Below are 20,574 nucleotides of genomic sequence, written 5' to 3' on the forward strand. Positions count from 1 at the left end.
AAAGTGGCACAAAAGTGTACAGCTTGATCAAAAATCTTCCACAAAAGGGTTTAACTTTAGAATTATCCATGCATACCCATGTGTTCACTGATATTATACACAAATAGCATAATACACGCAAACAGAAACTCAAAAGTCTGTTTAAAATGTTGAAAATTCACCGTATTACTTCTCTCTGTTCTGTCTGCTCTCTGGGTGCCACTGTCACGGATCAGCCTTTCGGAGAAGTCTGAGCTCATGAGAAACTCTGACCATTTTTTCGAGTGAGAATTATGAGTTCAAGGGATGTTCAAATGGATTTTCCCTACTTGAAAATCGAAAGCTTCCATTTCCCACTTGGTGATGAACGCAGCATTAAAGTGGGCGGGGCGTTTGCTCACTGTGGTGCAGCATTGATTAGCAAATCCTAAATATGGCACAACGGTAGAGACTTTACAGTCACCAGTTCTAGGATGGTAGATATAGTTACAAGTGTACTATCAAAACGCAGTTTTGTTTAACATGTCTCCTTTAAGAAAGGACACGCTCCTTATACATGCTACGTATAGTAGTCTTTTTTATTTACACTACATTTTGGCAGCTTTCTGATGCCTCAATATCAAGGTAAAATTATTACACCATGTTATCATACAAAATAGGAGGAATTTTCACATTTTCTTCAAGCAGTTAGAAAATAAGCATTTCAAAAACTTCTTTGTGCCTCAGTTTTCCTTTTGTATGCAGAGCTCAACTGAGGAACTTTGAGAGGGGAACATGCCCCCAAGCCTTTTCCTGGTTGTTTGAGAAAATTCAGTCTCAGCCACTTTGTTGTTCGGAAATCCCTTACCGTGACTCTAATGAGGAAAATGCATCCAGAATTCTTAAGAAGCTTTCTGGGGAGTTAGAGAGGAGGTGGACAATAGGCCAGGTATAATGTGAGAGACTGGGCTTCGGATGTTTGTGCGAGCACAGGCGAGTTAGAACATGTGCCTGAATTTAACATTCGATTTACTAAAGCTGGCTTTACACAGTGAAACTTTTGTGCAACTTTAGTTGCTTGAAACCAACATGAAACTAAACTGCATGATTTGCATAATGTAAAGCATCCTGCAACTCACTTGAAGCTCTTTTGTGTAACAGCCAAAATGACTAATTTCACTGAATCAATGGACAACAAAATAAAACAGAGGATGGTTTATTGGGCAGTTAAAATGGAGCAGATGACTTTATAGTGAGGGTATCAAAAATAGGAGCTGCTAATTTAGCTAACTAGTGGAGTAATTGAATGTGTTGCATGCAACTTTGTTTTTTAATTGCTTTATGTCACTGTCAAGTTGCACAGACATCATATGGAAGGCAACTCAGAACATGCAAATACTGCATATAATAAAACCAGTCTACAACTGCTTATCACATTTATCACACAAAACTATGTGTAGCCCTGCCCACTTACCTCTGGCTAGTGAGGAGCAGGCTTTAAAAAGCGCACTGAAGTAGCAGAGCTGTTAATAATCAGTTCCCACCAAAACATTCTACAGGGGGAATATTCCTGCCACATCACTGCATATTTTGTGCTGCATCTTTTCACATATGTACATCTGGTCTAGAGTGTTTAACCTCTTCAACTCCTTGGGACCTCCGGTGGTTCCAAAACGCACTTCATCATATTCTTCATAACTTTCATATTTCATAAGCTACATTCAGAAGGTGGGGGTCGTATGAGAGCTGTAACTGTCTTCTTTCCAGTCAAATAGATGGGTGATGTAATTTTAAACCCTTATAAGAAAAGAAGCTGAACTCTGAATTTTTTTTTTCTACTGAAATTCGACCCATTTTTCCACAAATCTGAGCTATAAACTATAAACAGATGGCGTCTCTTCAGTGATCTGCTCTGTAAAAATTATTTTATAAAATAATACAAAGACCGTCTAAGATTTTTGGCTTTCAGCAGTAAATTGTATGCATATAGCAATATTTGTATGATCATAAAAGACATGTTCTGTTCATTTGAGGGGAGCTTTTACAAAAAATAAATAAATAAATAAAATAAAAATTTACATTTATTTCATGCAGTTACTGAATAATTTGCCTTACGATTCGGGCATGTAAATTCAGTTGGAAAAACCAAAATATACCCTGGAGAACAGTGTTGTTTTGGTGTAAACATTCTTTTAGCATGTTTGAGTCTGTAGCCGCTGTGTCTGCTAGCACTGTTAAAGGAAGTCTCTCAACAACACATCTTTTGAGACTCTAATGCAAATTTATGCCTGTTTTTAAAAGCTGTGAGCTGCTCAAATTTAGTTAATCTAGTGAAATATTTACTCATTCACACATGTAATATCCCCACCCACTTTGGGCACCGGTATCCCACGTTTTGCGCTGCTGTCCCTCTAATGCATATGCATGAGGCAGAGTTTTACAACACACGCATCCATAAACTGTGTGTTTAAGCTTGTGCTCCAGTTTTATATATAACATGTGACCAAAATGAGTCATCTGGTTTTATAGGTCCAACAGTTTGTAGACACCTGCTCATCCAGTATTTCTTCTAAAATCAAATGTATTAATAGTGACTTTGCTGCAATAACAAGCTTTAACTCCCCTGGGAAGGCTTTACATTTCATGTTGGAACGTTGCTGTGAGGATTTAATTGCATTCAGCCACAAGAGCATTAGTGAGGTCAGGTACTGATGTCGGATGGTCAGTTCTGGATCACTCCAACTCATCCCAAAGGTAATGGATGGAGCTCCATCACTCCAGAGAATGAAGTTCCACTGCTCCACAGTCCAATGCTGGGGGGCTTTATACATTTCTAAGCTTTCCAAGCTTCGCACTGGCAGTGCTAAGTTATGCTCAGGATTACTGAGCTGTAGGCTATGTGCAAATGTGCGTCCTTACAAGGATAGAAAATCAGTTGAGTGTGTGTATTTGACCGGTCTCTTCTCTGTTCTCAGGATGCGGATTGCTCTGACAGACTACTCCACCCTGAAGGAGGTGTTAAATGCAGTGGAGGAGCTGCCGTATGAGGGCGGAGGCAGCCGCACTGGCCTGGCTCTTGAGTTCCTAGTAGAGTCTGTCTTCAGCTCGTCAATCGTCCGGGACAACACTCCAAAGGTGTGGCTTTGAATAAAAGGAGCCAGTAATACTGGCTGTGGGGAAAAATGTAGGGAAAAAAGGCCCTTTTTTGGGAATATGAAAGAATACTGTAATTTAAGTGCATCTTAGTCAATATTTATTAGCAATTTTTTTGTCACTGACAACCACAAGTACTACAACTACCACTACTACAATTAATATTAATAACACCATAATAACACTGCTCCAACTCAGGAATGTTCAGTCTGGTCAGGAATGATGTGCTTGCATACAGCTTGATTGGACGTATGGCTTTCTTACAATGATTATCAAATGACGATTTTTTGGGCAGATGTTCATGCACTGCACTCATATCACGATGTTACAAACACACTAGCAAAATCCTGTTATAATCCTGTGGAACCCCATACCAACCAGCTAGCAACACCCTAGCAACCACCTGGGATACCGTAGCAACCACCTAGCAGCATCCTAGCAACCACCCTAGCAACCAAAGGTTAGCAATACCCCAACAAGCCACCTGGTGTACTATAGGAACCAGATAGCAACACTTTAGCAACCGCCTGAAATACCATAGTGAGTGTCTGGCAACACCATAGCAGCCATCAGGGATCTGCTTAAACTTTGCATTTTCTTCAGGACGTGCACTTTTCTAGTGATTATTATAATTAGTAGAAGTAGTAATAGTAGTACTAGTAGTGGTAGTAGATTAGTGTCAGTATTAGAATTAGTTTTCAATTAGATTAAGTAAATTAACATTTAAGTGTAGAATTATATGGGACTCTTAGCGTGAAAGCATTGTTCTTTCTGCTAAGCAGTTATATCAAGTTGGCAAAGTTATTGAATCTGTGTTGCCAGTGGATTTGTTTGATAGTTCCTTTCATTTCTTAATTCTGACAGGCTGTGTGTAACGCTTTGTAATGAATGAATCCACAAAGGCAGATTTAACTATCGATCTAAATTACAGTGTTATCTCAGATATAGCGAAATGACAGTCATGTGTGCTCAGTGTGTGGCGGTGTATCAAGTTTTTGTTTGAATGGTTCGTAGATTTGTAGATAATAATAAAATAATCCTCCTTTGCAGTAAAATAAAGCTCTGCTGATTGTTCAACACAGTTTAACAATTAATGGAGTTAATGTAGAACTGCTAATTCACCCTTTAACCCTGAAGACTGGCGTGCAGACTGCTGGTCTGTAGTAGCTAATGAAAAGGCAAAGAGAAAGATTTAAGATGAACGTCGATAATTTGAAGACGAATGGACTTATTTGCATTTATAATCACTCCAGCTGGTTTCCTGCTACGTTTAATCTGCAACGAGAAACTGACAAACACTAAAAAGTCACAAAGATGAAGTCAGATTCTCATTCGCCAGCTTCTTGTTCAAATTTTCCCATTCCACCTTAAATGGTGCAGCAGTTACATTCTGGCCCCTTCAGGAATCATTTAAGGTGGACTGAGAAAATTTGAATTAGAAGCTGACTTCCGCCTCATAAAAGGCCGAACGTTGACATTTTATGAGAAACTCTTCTACTTTTGTGGAAAAGTTTCCTGCCTGAGATGCGAGAAAGGCAGCTATAGCTAAGTAAATATAGCAAAGTAAGTCTGCGTTTTTGTTTATATAATATTTTTAGCCTATATTTTAGTACATCAGCACATACTGAGACATATTTACAACCAAGATAGTAAAGTGGACAAAAAAATGTTGTGGCTCCTGAAGTGGTTTGAAGAATAGTGGGCCAGATTAGAGATAAACTGCTATGGGCTGTACGAGAGTTTGAGACCCCTGATGTTGGGCTATGCAGCAGTTTTGCTTTGCAGTGTGAAATGCAGAATACTAAGATGTAGCCTTAGTATAACGCGCCTCAGCTGATTGAATAACCCTAACCCTACCAAAGGACATGCAGTGCCCCTTCATAAATAATTACTCTGTTCTGTGTACAGTAGCCTCTTATCAGAGCGCTCTCATAAGCCTCAGTCAGCACATCTGGCCTTATTCAGATACATTAGCTCACTGTTGCTTTAATGTCAGGACACCACTGCGTCTAAATGAGCAGTTCATTAAGATTTCCAACCGCATACAGCTGCAGGTCCTGCAGAGAGAAGCACCTGATGTGCAAATGAGCGCAGGCGAAGAAGGTAATGAACTGCAGAGATATCGGCTTGTATTTAAAATCAGATCACACCCACTCGCACAAATGCACACGCACACTCACCAGTGCATAATGCAGTTTGGTGCATATTAAAGATCCTGACCTGCCTCTATTGATTCAGGTGAGCTTCTAACAAACTGGTTGAATTTTCATAATGGCAATTATGAATTCCTGGTCTGGCACGTTCAAACGTGTTATGGATCGTGAATTATGCATCAAATTAGGTGTTAAAACGTGTCAAGTAATTCCAAGGGTGTGGGTAGGAAGAGTGAGGGGATAGGTCATGACCCTTTTTGCCCTTTTTTGAATCTACAGAAACTGATAAATTGTCCAAATGCATGATGCATGTTATTGCTGACAGGGTCACGAGAATTTCAAATTGCCTTCCTCTTTGTACTTGATTCAAATGTGTACATCAAAATATATTACATCAGCACAATCAGTGGTAGACATAAGCAGACTTAAAGACAAAACTGCATTGATGTAATATATTTTAATCGTGTGGGTTTGATGTACACATTTGAATCAAGTACAAAGAAGCAATTTGAAATTCCGAAAAAGATTCAGAAGATTCAGAAAAAGAATTTATCAGTTTCTATGGACTGGAAAAGGGGCAAAAAAGACCCATCCACCTCAAACTAACCTTAATTCAAATGTGCACAAAGCAATCTAAATGTAAACATAAAGTCTACATGAATAAAATATTTCATTTGTACAATTGCTGCCAAAAGTAATTAAACCAAAAGACAAATTTGCATTGATGTAATATTTTTTATTAATGTGCAAACAACGTACACACTTGAATCAAGTAAATGTTGTGGATCTGGGGATGTTAATGATTAACCACTTAACAATTAAGAGAAAAATACGTAAATGTTTGACCAATGCATGTGGTTTCAAAGTTTATTTAATTTCCAATAACAGTTGATATTTGAATAGGAATAGGTCAACTCTGGAATGTCCAGTCTGGTCAGGAATGATGTGCTTGCATACATTTTTTTTGTTTGGACATACAGCTTTCTTACAGTGATCATTAAATGGCGATTTTTTCCCCACTATATGGGCAAAAGTATGCATGACCCTTATATCACGATATTACAAGTACACTGGCAAAATCCTATTAACCCTGTGGAATACCATACCAACCTCCTAGCAACACCCTAGCAACCACCTGGGATACCTTAGCAACCACCTAGCAACACCCTAGCAACCACCAGATATACCAAAGAAACCACCTTAGCAAACACTGGTTAGTAATACCCAAATAACCACCTGGGATAGCATAGCAACCAGATATCAACACTTTAGCAAGCGCCTGAAATACCATAGTGACTGTAGGGCAACACCCTAGCAACCACCAGGGATATGCTTAAACTCTGCATATGATTTAGGGATGTTACTGATTCACCACTTAACCACAAGCAAAAAATACATAAATGTTCGAACAAGGCTTTTGGTTTAAAAGTTTATTTAATTTCCAATAACAATTGATATTTGAATAAATGGGTTTTTCATTCAACATGAGGTTTCAGTTATAGCCTTTATATATATATATATATTTAAGTTATAGCCTACAAGTGTCTTTGTTAGCTAACAGTTATTGTTTGCAGGATACATCACTCCAGAGAGTCTCCACAGCTCTAGAGTCCAGTGGCGTCACGCTTTACACCACTCCAGCCGACGCTTGGCATTGCACATAGTGATCTTAGGCTTGTGTGCAGCTTCTTGGCTAGGGGAACTCATTTCGTGAAGCTTTTTGATGCACCGTTCTTGTGCTGATGTTGCTTTCAGAGGCTGTTTGGAACTCTGTAGTGAGTGCTGAAACAGAGGATAGGCTATTTGTACATGCTACTCACTTTGTATCCCCACTCTGCGAGTTTATGTGGTCTACTGCTACTGGTTCTGTTTCACAATAATACCACTTACGGTTGACTGGAGCCGATCTAGCAGGTAAGAAAAAGGTGGCATCCTATAACAGTGCCTCGTTTAAAAGTCATTGAGCTCTTCACTATGACCCATTTTACTGCCGGTGTTTGTCTATGGAGATTTCATGGCTATGTGCTGAATGAGTGTGGCTGAACTCAGTAATTAGGAGGGGTGTCTATATACTTTTGGCCATATAATGTACATTCATTGACTTTTAATAATATAATTAGATTATAATATGCTTATAATGTGTAGTGAATGTAAGTAAATAGACCACATTATGTTATTGTCACATCTGTAAAAACTGTGCTGTGCTCTGTTTGATGTTTCCATGGTCCATGATTTTAGGTTTGTCAGTTAACAGTCAATTACGGAGTACTAACGATTTGTTATCAGTCAAAATAATTTGCCACATTCACATCCCTAAGTGTATCACTTAACTTAAAACAATACGTTTCTAGTATTTCTACCTTTCTATTGTATTTCTAAGTTCTAGCTGTTGAGGTCTGCTGTTCAGAAGGCATACATAAGTTGGGTTTATGTTGCAGAGACAGAGTCCCATCTTGCTATTCCTCTCTGATTTCAGATTGCGGTTCTGATTACTAATGGCAGATCAGATGATCTGATCGATGGGCCGGTTAAAGCCGTGGCTGACAGTGGAATCTCTCTCTTTGCAGTCGGTGAGTAACATTCTCTACATCACTTCATTCTTTTCCACTTTATGTGTGGATCACTCATTAGTTTTATGAGTCTGTCAATATACGTCTGTAAAATATGAGATGTGAGACAGTGTGTGTGTGTGTGTGTGCGTGTGGGTCTCGCTGCCTTAACTCTCACAGTTAGCCCATCCCGATGCCCAGAGCGCAGAAATAATTACAGCTCATTAGTGAGTGGCCGATTAATTGCAGCGATTTCTCATCAGGCTTGTCTCCTCTCCCCTCTCGTGCTCTGACTCTCAGACTCTCTAATCAATCTGCCCCCGAGAGGTCTGAATAAATCAGCCTAGCTCCGCACATCTGGGACACACGTGCAGGGCAGAGCACCACACGTCCACCTACCCACCATCACTTACTGTCGTAGTCTAAAAGTGTGGGTATTTACGGTCTTAGTCTTAGAGTATGTGACTACTGATAAGAAGACTGACGTTGAGCCTGAGCAACCTTTCCTCTACAGAAGAGCTGGTCATTAGAAGTTGAGTTATTATTGTCATTTACTATTGTATAATTATATAATTAATCAGGTAACACTTTACTTGAACCCTGCTACGTACATGCCAAGACCGAGACTTTGTAGTAGTCAAGTTCGAGTCAAGACTGAGACCTTCTGGTAGTCAAGTTTGAGTCAAGACTGAGACTTTGTAGTAGTCAAGTTCAAGTCAAGACTGAGACTTTGTAGTAGTCAAGTTCGAGTCAAGACCGAGACTTTGTAGTAGTTGAGTCTGAATCAAGCCCAAGATTTTATTGTCAGTTAGTCAAAGCCGAGACTTTGTGGAAGTCGAGTCTGAATGAAGACTGAGATTTTTTTATTAGCTGAATTTGAGTCAAGACAGAGACCAGGAGTGGCTGAGACCAAGACCAGATTAAGATTAGAATATAAAAATAAAAAGAAAGAAGGAAAAAAAAACTGGAATTCCATTGAAAGTTCATTGTAAATTAATTATTCATTAAACATGATATATTTTAACAAATAATATTATATTTTATACTATAATTTGTAAAATACAATATTAAATTATATATATCCTGAAATCTTATTTAAATCTTATTTAAATCTTTATTATATTATAGTCCAACTACAATATAGTAGTAATACTTAGTCCAACTTTGCATTGTGCGTTTTGGACGTAAATGATGGTGAGGTTATTTTCCATTACTTATTCAAATCATCGCCTAAAGTGAACTGAGCCAAACAGCGTACATCAATTTTTATTATTTACTGAATAAATAGTAATAATATAATTTTAATCTAGCCTCAACCGCTTAACCTCCGCTGCATTGGGAAGTACCATTCATCTGTCTTGGAAGATAATCGTCCAGTCCTACATCTGTTCTGTGTCTTTGATGTATGTGTTGCGCATGCTAGGGGGGTTTGAACATACCAGTCAGATGATTGATGCTGGGATCTGAATAGATGTGGAGCAGTAGGAGGTCAGTGCTGTGTGTGTGTCGTTCAGGTGTGAGGAATGCTGATCCGGAGGAGCTGAGGAGGATGGTGAGCGAACCTCCTGAAGAGCACCTGATGCTCAGCCCCGATTTCTCCTTCTTAGAGCACCTGCTGCCCAAGCTCTCCCGCAGAGTATGTTTCACTGCATCTGAACCTCCTCGTCCCGTCAAACACAGCCCACCAGGTGAGACGCTGAACACATACACGTTCACGAGAGGGGACACGCTGATCGCACTTACGCCAGGCATCCCTGTGCTAGAATAGAACAGCACTGCTCAACAGAGGGTGTGTCTCAAAACCTAGTGAGCTCTCTAAGTAGCCACTGTCTACATAGGCAGCTGTCTAAGTAGGCAGCGTTCCAACTGTCATCTATCCTTATAAGATAAATAAATGAGACGCTCTAATTAGACAGCAGTGACATCGCCGCTTGTTCCCGCCCACTGCACGAGACCGGCGTTTACTTACCTCAGCCGTCAGAATCACATTTAGCCAACATGGATCTGCTCTGGCGGTTTATATAGCGATTTTAATTGTATTTGCTCTGAATAAAACAGCAAAATAGACAATAGTTGTGGTCAAACGTGGAAAGTATAGGCTATTTGTGCACCTTTATGACTAGAAGACAGATCAATACCCCAGAAAATCAGAATAACTTACGTTTGAAGATGACGTCGCTGCTTGGTGAAGCGCTTCTGCTCGCCGTCTTCAAACAACAGTTGCGCCGCACTGCACTGTGGGATTGCCTCAGCAGCTGAGGAAACATCCGATGCTTACTTGATATTGGGCCAAAATGAGACCTCAGTAGGCAGCATATTTGAGATATCTAAGAACTGGGACAGCCTTCTTGTCGGGAGCGCGCGTATTGTGACGTAAAATGCTGTCTATGTAGAGCTCACTAGGTTTTGAGACACACCCAGAGTCTTACCTAACATGTTGTCCGCATATATGTACATATATACAGTGACTTTAGCTTGTTTGGCCACTTATTAAAATCTGCCCCCGGAGTGGTTACGATGCATGCATGTCCATCTATCAGCATGTGAAAGAACTGATTCGGAGCTTTCTTTTGGAGATGGCACCAATCTAGGTACACCAGGTATTGGTATCAGACCAATATTGACAGAAAATGCTGGATGGGATATCAGAGGGAAAAACAGAATGAATCCGGTCCAATAATGTAACAAATCTGTCCTGAAATAGCACTCACTCACACTGTTGTTAGCTGAGGAGTTCTTCCTCTGAGGTAGAAGAGTACTAAAAGAGTAGACTACTTTTAGATGATTTCTCAAAATTTCTGCATAATTGTAAACGACCATAATTATATGGACATAAACATACATCATCTAAACCACTTATCCTTCTGGGTCGCGGTGGGGTGCTGGAGCCTATCCCAGCTGTCATTGAGCGGAAGGCAGGATACACCCTGGACAGGTCGCCAGTCCATCGCAGGGCAGACAGACAGACACACATTCACTCACACCTAGGGGCAATTTAGCGAGTCCAATTAGCTTAACTGCATGTTTTTGGACTATGGGAGGAAACCCACACAGACACGGGGAGAACAGGCAAACTCCACACAGAAATGACCCTGGTCGCCCAGCCAGGAAACCCAGGCCATTCTCGCTGTGAGGCAACAGCGCTACCCACTGTGCCACCGTGTCGCCCTGGACATAAGCAAAGTCATTTAAAGTGGTTTGGTGTGAAATGCTTTGTTCTAGACTTAGGAGGAACCAGACATGAGAGTTTAATACCTCTAAACCCTGTGTGTCACACACAAGGCCCGTGGGCCAAGTCAGGCCTGTGGCACAATTCTATTCGGCCCGCAATATTTAAAAATATTTTCTATTAATATTAGTCTATTTTACCATAAGCTGCACCACAGTTCTCGGCAAGCACTTCAACATAATGCGTGCTCCCACCCCCTCCCCTAACAACAATCTATGGGTCAGCACCACAAGCACAAAACAAAACAAAGAGGTGCCAGATGTCTAGTTCAAGCAAATGGGCAGTTGGGCAGTTTTAAAAAACCTACTGTACATTGGGGACATTTAAAGAGGTTCAAGTTATCTGCAGCGAATGTAGTCTATTGTTTTATTTAAAACAATTTGGTTTTATTTTAAATTATTAAAATTTATTAAAGTTATCATTTTGGAGGTACTTGTTTTTTTCCTTGGACAGCGACGAAATGCAATAATATCATTGAGAAATCATGTTTTTAACAGAGAGGAGTGCATTAAAAGGGTTAAACAGGAGCTGTAACATTCTCTAACTACCCTCCTGCAACACAGTTTGAGATCAGAATGGTTTAGACTAGCTAGATTCTCTGCTCTCTGTCTCTCTCTGTCTCTTTCTCTCTCTCTCTCTGTGGCTCTGTCTGATTGTGCCTGTCGATCTCTCTCTCGTTATCTTGTTCTGTGTCTTTCCCCTGCCTTATCTCTGCCTTTTTCTCTCGGTCCCTCTCTTCCTCTTGGTGTCTTTTCCATGTCTTATTGTCTATCTCTCTCTCTCTCTCTCTCTCTCTCTCTCTCCCTCTCGCAGTGGTGGAGAAGGTGGTAGGCCCCAGAGACCTGCAGGTGAGTGAGTTGAGCTACAGCTCTCTGCAGCTCTCTTGGAGTCTGGCCACTGGAGACGTGACAGGCTACAGGCTGCTGATCGCCCCTGTGTCCCCGAAGGGCCATCTGCTCCCAGCTCAGCACAGACAGGTGACACCCACACACACCCTGGCAGGGCAGGACCGCAGGCAGGGCATCCTACTGCAGACCTTCCACTGTGTTTTCGTTTACATTTGTTCATTTTAGGCTCGTATGACTCATGAATCTGTTTCTCTGCAGCATCGTTTTAACGTGTGTATTAATATGATTGAGAGGGAAACATACAGTACTGTGCAGATGTCTTAGGTACCTAAGCACATTGTTTAAAACCTTTTATTTTGGCAGTAAGTGTGTTTTTGCTTGTTAAAAAGTTTATCTATTGCCGTGGTCAAAAAGTGTATTTTTTGTAATAAATAATAAAAAAAAACATATGTTTACTGGCATAGTGCCAATAAATAGCTTCTTAGATCTTATTTTCTCAGGTGTCTAAAACCTTTGCACAGTACTGTAAATGTAAATTAACACTTTACTTGAAGGGTGTCTGAATAACACATTCATAACATCTTACATAAGCACTTCAGAACATGTTCATGACTGTTTAAATCAACATTCCTAAAGCATTCATGTTTACATGATATTAATGTGGAGTACTATGTCTATGGAGAAATATTTTTCAAAATAAAAGTCTTCATTTTTTATTCTGACAAAGTATGCTATTTTCAGTAAAATGCCATGAAGTGCTTTGACACTGAGGCATGTTTCATGTACACTTTTGACTTCTTTTTAAGAATTCTTTTTTCTTCAGCATAAATTGGAAAATTGGAGGGAAAAACAATGAAAACAGTGAATTCCACTGAGGAAATTACTCATAAATATGCTATGAACAATCATTCGACTGAATCTTAGTAGGCTGGATGAAGGAATTTCAAAGGAATTTGACAGGGCCGTAAAACTCATCCATTTCCTCTAATAAGAGTAATAAAGTGCGAAATACAAATGCTTAAGAAGAAACAAATATGAAGTTTAAAGTACAGGCAAAATGTGCCTAAGTGTCAAAGCATTTAATGACCAAAGGGGTACAAGGTCATTTTTATTTTGCCTGTCGTGAAATGAGACGTTTCAATGAATACAATATAGTATTTCAAAACTGTATTACTACATGAAGAATGAAGACTTTTATTTTGAAAGATTTATCTCAGTAAAATGGCATGGTACTCCATCTTAATATTATGTAAAACTTGAATGCTTTATGAATGTTGATTTAAACATTCATGAACATGTTGTGAAGTGTTTATGTAAGATGTTATGAATGTGTTATGTAGACACACTTCAGGTAAAGTACAGCGTAAATGTGAATGTAGTGCTAGCGATATAGTGACTATGAATTATAACAGTAATGAGTAATCTAATGATTATAAGGCTAAACAATAAAAATAAACAAGAACAAACCATGCATACCTTATAATGGCATGTTTTGTTAATTTTCTAATTTTCTCTAATTTCTTATCAAAATTTCTATTTATTTGCCACATTTAATATATTTGGAAAAAAAAACAACACAAAATGTATTTATTTATTTATTTTTATTTTTGCACAGGCCACATTTGATGTTTCATTTTATTTGCCAATATGTTAAATTCAGCTAATAAACAGGAATCGTGCATTAAAATGTGCCTAACTGTGTTCTCTGTAGAGGTTATGTTAACTTAGTTTCACTCAGAAAATGAACACAACATGTCATTTGACCCTCATTATGCAAGTTGCCAGCTAATCAATGCAGATAAATAGAGAAGTTAGAATTAAGTGAGTGGGTTTTTCTGGTTTGTTTGTTTTTGTTGATTGAATAATTAAGTCAGCTCTACATAAACGTGTTGTAAAGCTTCCCGTTCTGTCTCAGATTGATCTGAAGGGAGATGTAGGAAGTACGAAGGTAACGGGGTTGACTCCGAAGACTGAATATTCCCTCACTGTCTACGCCGTCTACCCTGGACTCATCGGAGAATCCTCCTCCATCAGCATAGAGACGAGTGAGTGGCACAGAGAAAAGCTTACATTGTTTATATTTGAGTATTCAATGACTGATAGTCTCATAGAAGATGTCCTTTAGGGTCTATGAGGGCCAGTTTAGGCAGTGCTGCTCTAGAACGATGTTCTAGAATCCAAAAACCTTTTACTCTCTTGTTCTATCCAGCTTCGGTGCCGCCAGTAGCAAACTTCCGCGTGATCGAGGAGGGGCTGTTCTCTCTGCGTCTGGGCTGGACGTCTCCACTTGGTCAAGTTAACTCGTACAAAATCTACATCCCAAGATGTAAGCAGCCCTTCACTTATTGCATTTTATATTTGTGTTTATTTTATTATTATGGTTTTTCTGAGCAAATAAATGCTTTTTGACCAGATAAATATCTTTTACATACACAGCTAAATATTTTTTTTTATAAATAAATCAATTTTTTTCAGGTGCCTAAAACTTTTGCATTGTAAATGTAGCACTGTCACTGTGTTCATATAGATTATATTAGTAATCAAGTGATTTATTGATGGTTAATTGAGGGGGGAAAAAAGGTGTTTTAAGGGCAAACAATACAAACGTTTTGTGCAAAATACTTTTTTCCAGCTATTTCAGCACTAATACTTATATATAGTCATATGCAAAAGTTTGCAAATTACATGCATCTTAGTTAACACACCCTTTACAGAGAACACACAAATGTCTGCACATTTTAATGCACAGTTACAGTTTATTTGCTCAATTTAACATATTTTGGGAAAATAAAACAAAAAACATAAAATGTGGCCTGTTATCGCATATTATATGTTAAACTCACACACATTTCATACCCCCCGCTTATCCTTCTGGGTCGCGGGGGGTGCTGGAGCCTATCCCAGTGTTTATTGGATGGAAGGCAGGATACACCCTGGACAGGTTGCCAGTCCATCGCAGGCAGATATACATCCATACATGCATTCACACCTAGGGGCAATTAAGCATCTCCAACTGGCCTGACCGCATGTTTTTGGACTGTGGGAGGAAACCCACTCAGACACAGGGAGAACATGCAAACTCCACACAGAAATGACCCTGGTCACCCAGCCGGGGAACCAAACCCAGGCCCTTCTTGCTGTGAGGCGACAGCGCTACCCACTGCAAAAAAAATGCCCAGAATGAGATGCGCTATTTTTATTTTCACCTAGAAAATCCAGAAAACAGGTAACTTTGGTAACACTTTCTATGAATGTCACCTTCGTAAGCATCTATAAACACATTTATAACATGTTATAATGTATTCATAAGGCATTATAAACATGGTTATAAATATTTATAAAAATGAATTACACTGAATTACACTTTATAGCCATGTTTATTATACATTATGAATTGTTAATATAATGCATTATAAATAGTGTTAATAACATGTTATAATGTCAGTGCCAAAGAAGTCAGTCCCAGCTTGGAGAGCGTAAAGTAAAGACAAATACCAAGCTAACGGTGGTGTACATTACCTTTCCCACACTGGGTAAAACACTGATGGCAGCTCTAGTTTAAACTCTGACATTTGAAGCCTGTAATGTGCTTTACTGTGAATGTTTTAGTGTTTCAGTAAATCCTTCAGTAAATACTTCAACTTGTAGCCTCACTCTGAACACTGGAGGAGGCTTTAGTACAGTACGCTTCACTTTACTTAGAGCGGACAAATACCACTTATGAGCTCTTATAATTTGTTATGAACAGTACTTATAATGTATTATGTTAACAATTCATAATGCATAATAAACATGGCTATAACGTGTAATGCATTTTAATAAATATTTATAGCTTATAGCTTTATAGTTATGTCTTACGAATGCATTATAACATGTTATGAATGTGTTTATAGATGCTTACAAAGGTGACATTCATAGAAAGTGTTACCGTAACTTTCTTCGCCTATCTGTTCTCCAGCACTCTGCATCACCAGGGCTGCATTCGGCCCTGACAAAACATGGGAAACGTTTAAGCAAATCAGTGGTGCATTTAACCCTCTGTTGTGGTACGCAAGCGTTGCATCTGTGGGAGCTGAAGGCCATTCTTGGCATCCTTCTAGATTATTCTGTTAAAAAACTTTGCAATACTTAAGACAAATATGTCTTCTAACGTCCTCAATAACCGCGTACACCAAGCTGCATTGGCTGCATTGTAGGTGACTTTGTTAGAATCCATTGTGTGCACTGCCTTTTTAAAATGGAGTTAATATACACGTCACTCATTCTGATCGGGTAACACCTCTGTCACACCCATCAAATGAGAGAATATGTACCTCAAAGCCCGCTGCACACCGTTTCAGACCATATGAAACATGTTGTTGAACCTGGAAACCGTAGCAAAACGGTGCACAAAGTTTTGAGATTGAAAGAACTCCAACTTATTGATCACTGGCTCCCCCTCCAGCCCCACACCTGTTAGTAATCCCTGCCACCCTTTATGAACTCCCAGTTCTCACCACACTTTGAGAAGTCTGTTGAGTTCTGAGCCTGTATTCTTCTGATTTGACTGTTTCTCTGGATCTTTTGACTCTGGCCTGTTGTTACTCTTACCTTGAACCCGCTTATCCATCACTAGCCTCTCTGCTTTTATATTGATTTTGGATTATATGACCTTTTTTGTGTGTATTAAACTGTCGGCGATTGCATCCAGTCTCGTCTCGTTCGTGACAGTAATGTGACAGGGGGTGTTCAAACTTTTGCGTATGACTGTATATACATAACAATTATTCATATTTGTGATGGAAACTGATGCAGAGTTTTATTTACTGCTTCTATTATGGATCTGGTTTCTGATTAATTCTGTTTTAATCCCTCAGCTGACAGACCCGGGCTGACCTACGAGCAAGTCCTGCAGGGCGACGCCTCCTCTCACGTGATTGACAGCTTGGAGGAAGATAAGACGTACACAGTCAGCATCTATGCCATTTACCCTGAGGGACCAAGCGAGCCTGTGTCTGTTGTTGGGAGAACATGTAGGAGTTTCTTTTCTGTTTGTCTTCTGTTCCTCATTATGTCCGTCTCACCTCGTTGAGAGCGTGTAGCGTTATTGATCGCTTGTACCTATAAATGGTAATTAAGAAACTAAAATCCAACTGAGTTTCGTAAAAATAAATATCGGCCCTCCAGTGAGGGGCAGATTAAGACCCTGTGGTGTCTGTGGGCATCTGATTTATTGTTCTCCATCCCAGTGAAATCTGTATATATAACACTTTCTCTATTACACACACCATTAATAACCTAATGTGATATAATATAATAACCTAAAAGCTTTTACTCTTCACAGAATATCCAAAGTGAACTAATGCTCGCTCCTCAGCTAAGACCTTGCCGAGATCAGCCTGGTATCCTGATCAAGAGGGCACCAGCTCACTCATGAAGATCAGTAATGTTACAATACACGCCAAATTAGACGTTAAGTGATAATTTTATTCGTGATTTACACATGTGCACTGCTGTCCAATAGATTTAAGGCATGCATGAAGACAGAAAAGGGTAAAGCAGCCTGAATCCATACTCAAGTAAATGTATTCATACTTGGGTAAACTATTAAATCAAGTAAAACTACCTTCCCAAAAGTAGAAGTACAAAAGCACTGGGTCGAAAAACTACTTAAGTACTGAGTAACATATAGAGCTGCAGTTCAACTTCTTAGTAATTCCAGCATCTATCAGCACAGGAAAAGAAGTTAGTACAGTTCTGTTCTTCTCATTTTGGGATTATTTGGGTCTAAAATAAAATGCTAAAACTCCAGAGTCAGAGATGTGACCAATCACAAAGCAGATGTTGTCATCAACAAAAAAAGGAATTAGTAACCAAACATGCATGGCTAAAATGTAACTGAGTAAAAAGTAGATTCCTTTACTCACTAATGTACTAGAGTAGAAGTAAAAGTATTATGATGTGAAAAAGGTCCTTCAGTATTTTACTTAAGCACATGTACCTGAGTAAATGTAATTAGTTACTATCCACCTTTGCATAATGATGCTTATTAGTTATATACAGCTGGTTTATTAAACAGAGACTAACTAGCCTGGCATGTGAATAGAGTTGAAGCAAACTGAGTGTGTTAACAGGTTTTATGTCAACAGATATTTCAATTCATTTTAAACATGTACAGTACTGAGTACAGTTTGGAGACCACCCTTCATACATGTAATTTCCAAAACAGACATTAAGTACAAGTTAATCATTTTTCAGTGTCAGAAAAAAAGCAGAATAATATCATACTTTTCAGTATTTAGTGTGACAGCTACACATCCTTTCAGACCCATAGCGCTGAGTCGTCTTCTCACAGTGGAAGGATGGACAGAAACACCTGTGGATGTTTGCAGATCTGAAGCAGCTTGATTTTCTCCTCTCTCTCAGAGATGAAAGCTTTAAGTGCTGTTTATCTGATGGGGCAGTTTTGGTGTCGACCAGGTCTTACATGGTTATTCGGAGTATATTATTTTCCTTTGAATCTTTGAATTTGCTCTTTTCTTATATCCAATGTTATAATGGCTTTTAATACTGGATATTAAGGGTAGTCTCTGACTTTTTCACATTACTGTACATGTTACTGTGCAGTACTATTACCTTTTGGCCATTAGATGCCCCATAGGTCACCCACATAGTGCATCTGGCTGTGCCTTAGCAAGTCAACGTGTTGATTTTTTCAAATGATTTTATACATAACATAGGAAGACAAACCCTGAAATGCCATTTAAGTATCTAATCAGTTATAGTTATTTATTGTAACAGGGTCGAGTCATATCTTACCTCAACAAAAATGGATGAGGGCTGTGGAGTGTCTCGTTTCTCTCTCTTACTGTTGTACGTCTATAGTCATATTCATGTAAGTTTGATCACCCCTGGTCAAATTACATATTTTATTGATTTTCTAAGTAAAAATAAGTAAAACTCCCTCTAAAGAAAGATATGATACACTAAAATATGGCATTCTTCTGCAAACGTTAGGGCCTAATTTCTATTATTTCTATCCATTAGCTGAGTTTAGCATATTGAAAAAAAAACAAACTATAACAGGCCACATTTTTTGCACGTTATATATTTTTTCAATCGTTTAAATTCAGCAAATAAGCAGTAACTGTGCATTAAAATGTGTGTCCTCTGAAGAGGATGTGTTCACTTACTTTCACTTAGACATGTTATTTGACCAGGGGTGCCCAAAGTTTTGCATATAACTGTATGACTCTTAATTCTTTCCACAGAATCGTATAATATCAAAGGGTACAATTTTGAGTGTTATCAGTGTCGGTTCATTAATTTACCAATAAGGACACAATGAAATCAGACTGGTGTTTCATGTATGTAGTAACATGCAGTGATGGGGGATTCACCACTAGGTGGCAGTATAACATTTAATCACATCCATGTAATTAGTGTGTGGTGTGAAAGACCTTTGTAAATCATTGCAGATTCTCTCTGTATTCTATTAAATGTGATTTGTGACCACAGTTACTGTGCTTTATGTGTTGCAGTGAAACTGGTTCCTGTTCAGCAGCTGCTGGTGCAGAATGCCACTACAGACACAGTGCAGGCTCGCTGGCCATCAGTGAGAGGAGCATCGGGGTACAGAATCACTTGGGCCTCTTCAGGTATTCAGCACTGGGTTATAACCACCAGCCAGACAGGATAGCCTGAATGAACTAATTCACTGATTTGAGCACACATTTACAAATGTATGCAAAGGTTTGAACGAAAGTGAACAGAAATGAACACATGTTCTACAGAGAGCACACTTAAACGTGGCATTTTTCTGCTAATTTTATGCAGAATTTTTGTTTATTTGCTTTATTTTACATATTGGAAAAAATAAAACATAATATATGAAACAAAATGTGCCATAGCTTTAGCACAGGCCACGTTTTAGTTTTATGTTAAATTCAGCAAATACACAATAATTGTGCAGAAGTGCATTCCTGTAGAGCAGGGGTGTCAAACTCCACCACTAAAAGGGCCATATAAAAAAATCTGGTAACACTTTCTATGAATGTCACCTTTGTAAGCATCTATAAACACATTCATAACATGTTATAATGCATTCATAAGACATTATAAACATAGCTATAAATATTTATAAAAATACATGTTATAGCCATGCTTATTATACATTATGAATTGTTAACATAATACATTATAAGTACTGATCATAACAAATTATAAGAGCTCATAAGTCGTATTTGTCCACTCTAAGTAAAGTGAAGCGTACTGTACTAAAGCCTCCTCCAGTGTTCAGAGTGAGGCTTCAAGTTGAAGTATTTACTGAAGGATTTACTGAAACACTAAAACATTCACAGTAAAGCACATTACAGGCTTCAAATGTCAGAGTTTAAACTAGAGCTGCCATCAGTGTTTTACCCAATGTGGGAAAGGTAATCTACACCACCGTTAGCTTGGTATTTGTCTTTACTTTGCAGTCTCCAAGCTGGGACTGACTTCTTTGGCACTGACATTATAACATGTTATTAGCACTACTTATAATGCATTATATTAACAATTCATAATGTATAATAAACATGACTATAAAGTGTAATTCAGTGTACTTCTTTTTTATAAATATTTATAACCATGTTTATAATGCCTTATGAATACATTATAACATGTTATAAATGTGTTTATAGATGCTTACAAATGCGACATTC

At 38.7% G+C, this 20,574-nt stretch overlaps 1 protein-coding gene across 5 annotated transcripts in view; it reads left to right on the forward strand.

Annotated features, from left to right (window-relative positions):
- Positions 1 to 20,574, forward strand: part of col7a1l (collagen type VII alpha 1-like) — a 161,684-nt gene that overhangs the window by 26,970 nt on the left and 114,140 nt on the right. For all 5 annotated transcript variants that reach the window (XM_036577680.1, XM_036577679.1, XM_036577678.1 and 2 more), the window contains 8 exons: positions 2,934 to 3,093; positions 7,741 to 7,834; positions 9,328 to 9,501; positions 11,856 to 12,019; positions 13,806 to 13,935; positions 14,100 to 14,216; positions 16,747 to 16,902; positions 19,411 to 19,527. In XM_036577680.1, coding sequence (XP_036433573.1) covers positions 2,934 to 3,093; positions 7,741 to 7,834; positions 9,328 to 9,501; positions 11,856 to 12,019; positions 13,806 to 13,935; positions 14,100 to 14,216; positions 16,747 to 16,902; positions 19,411 to 19,527 — 1,112 coding nt within the window. The remainder of the gene's footprint in view (positions 1 to 2,933; positions 3,094 to 7,740; positions 7,835 to 9,327; positions 9,502 to 11,855; positions 12,020 to 13,805; positions 13,936 to 14,099; positions 14,217 to 16,746; positions 16,903 to 19,410; positions 19,528 to 20,574) is intronic.

The sequence above is a fragment of the Colossoma macropomum genome, unplaced genomic scaffold, assembly GCF_904425465.1.
Source record: "Colossoma macropomum unplaced genomic scaffold, Colossoma_macropomum, whole genome shotgun sequence".
NCBI classification, from domain to species: Eukaryota; Metazoa; Chordata; class Actinopteri; order Characiformes; family Serrasalmidae; genus Colossoma; species Colossoma macropomum.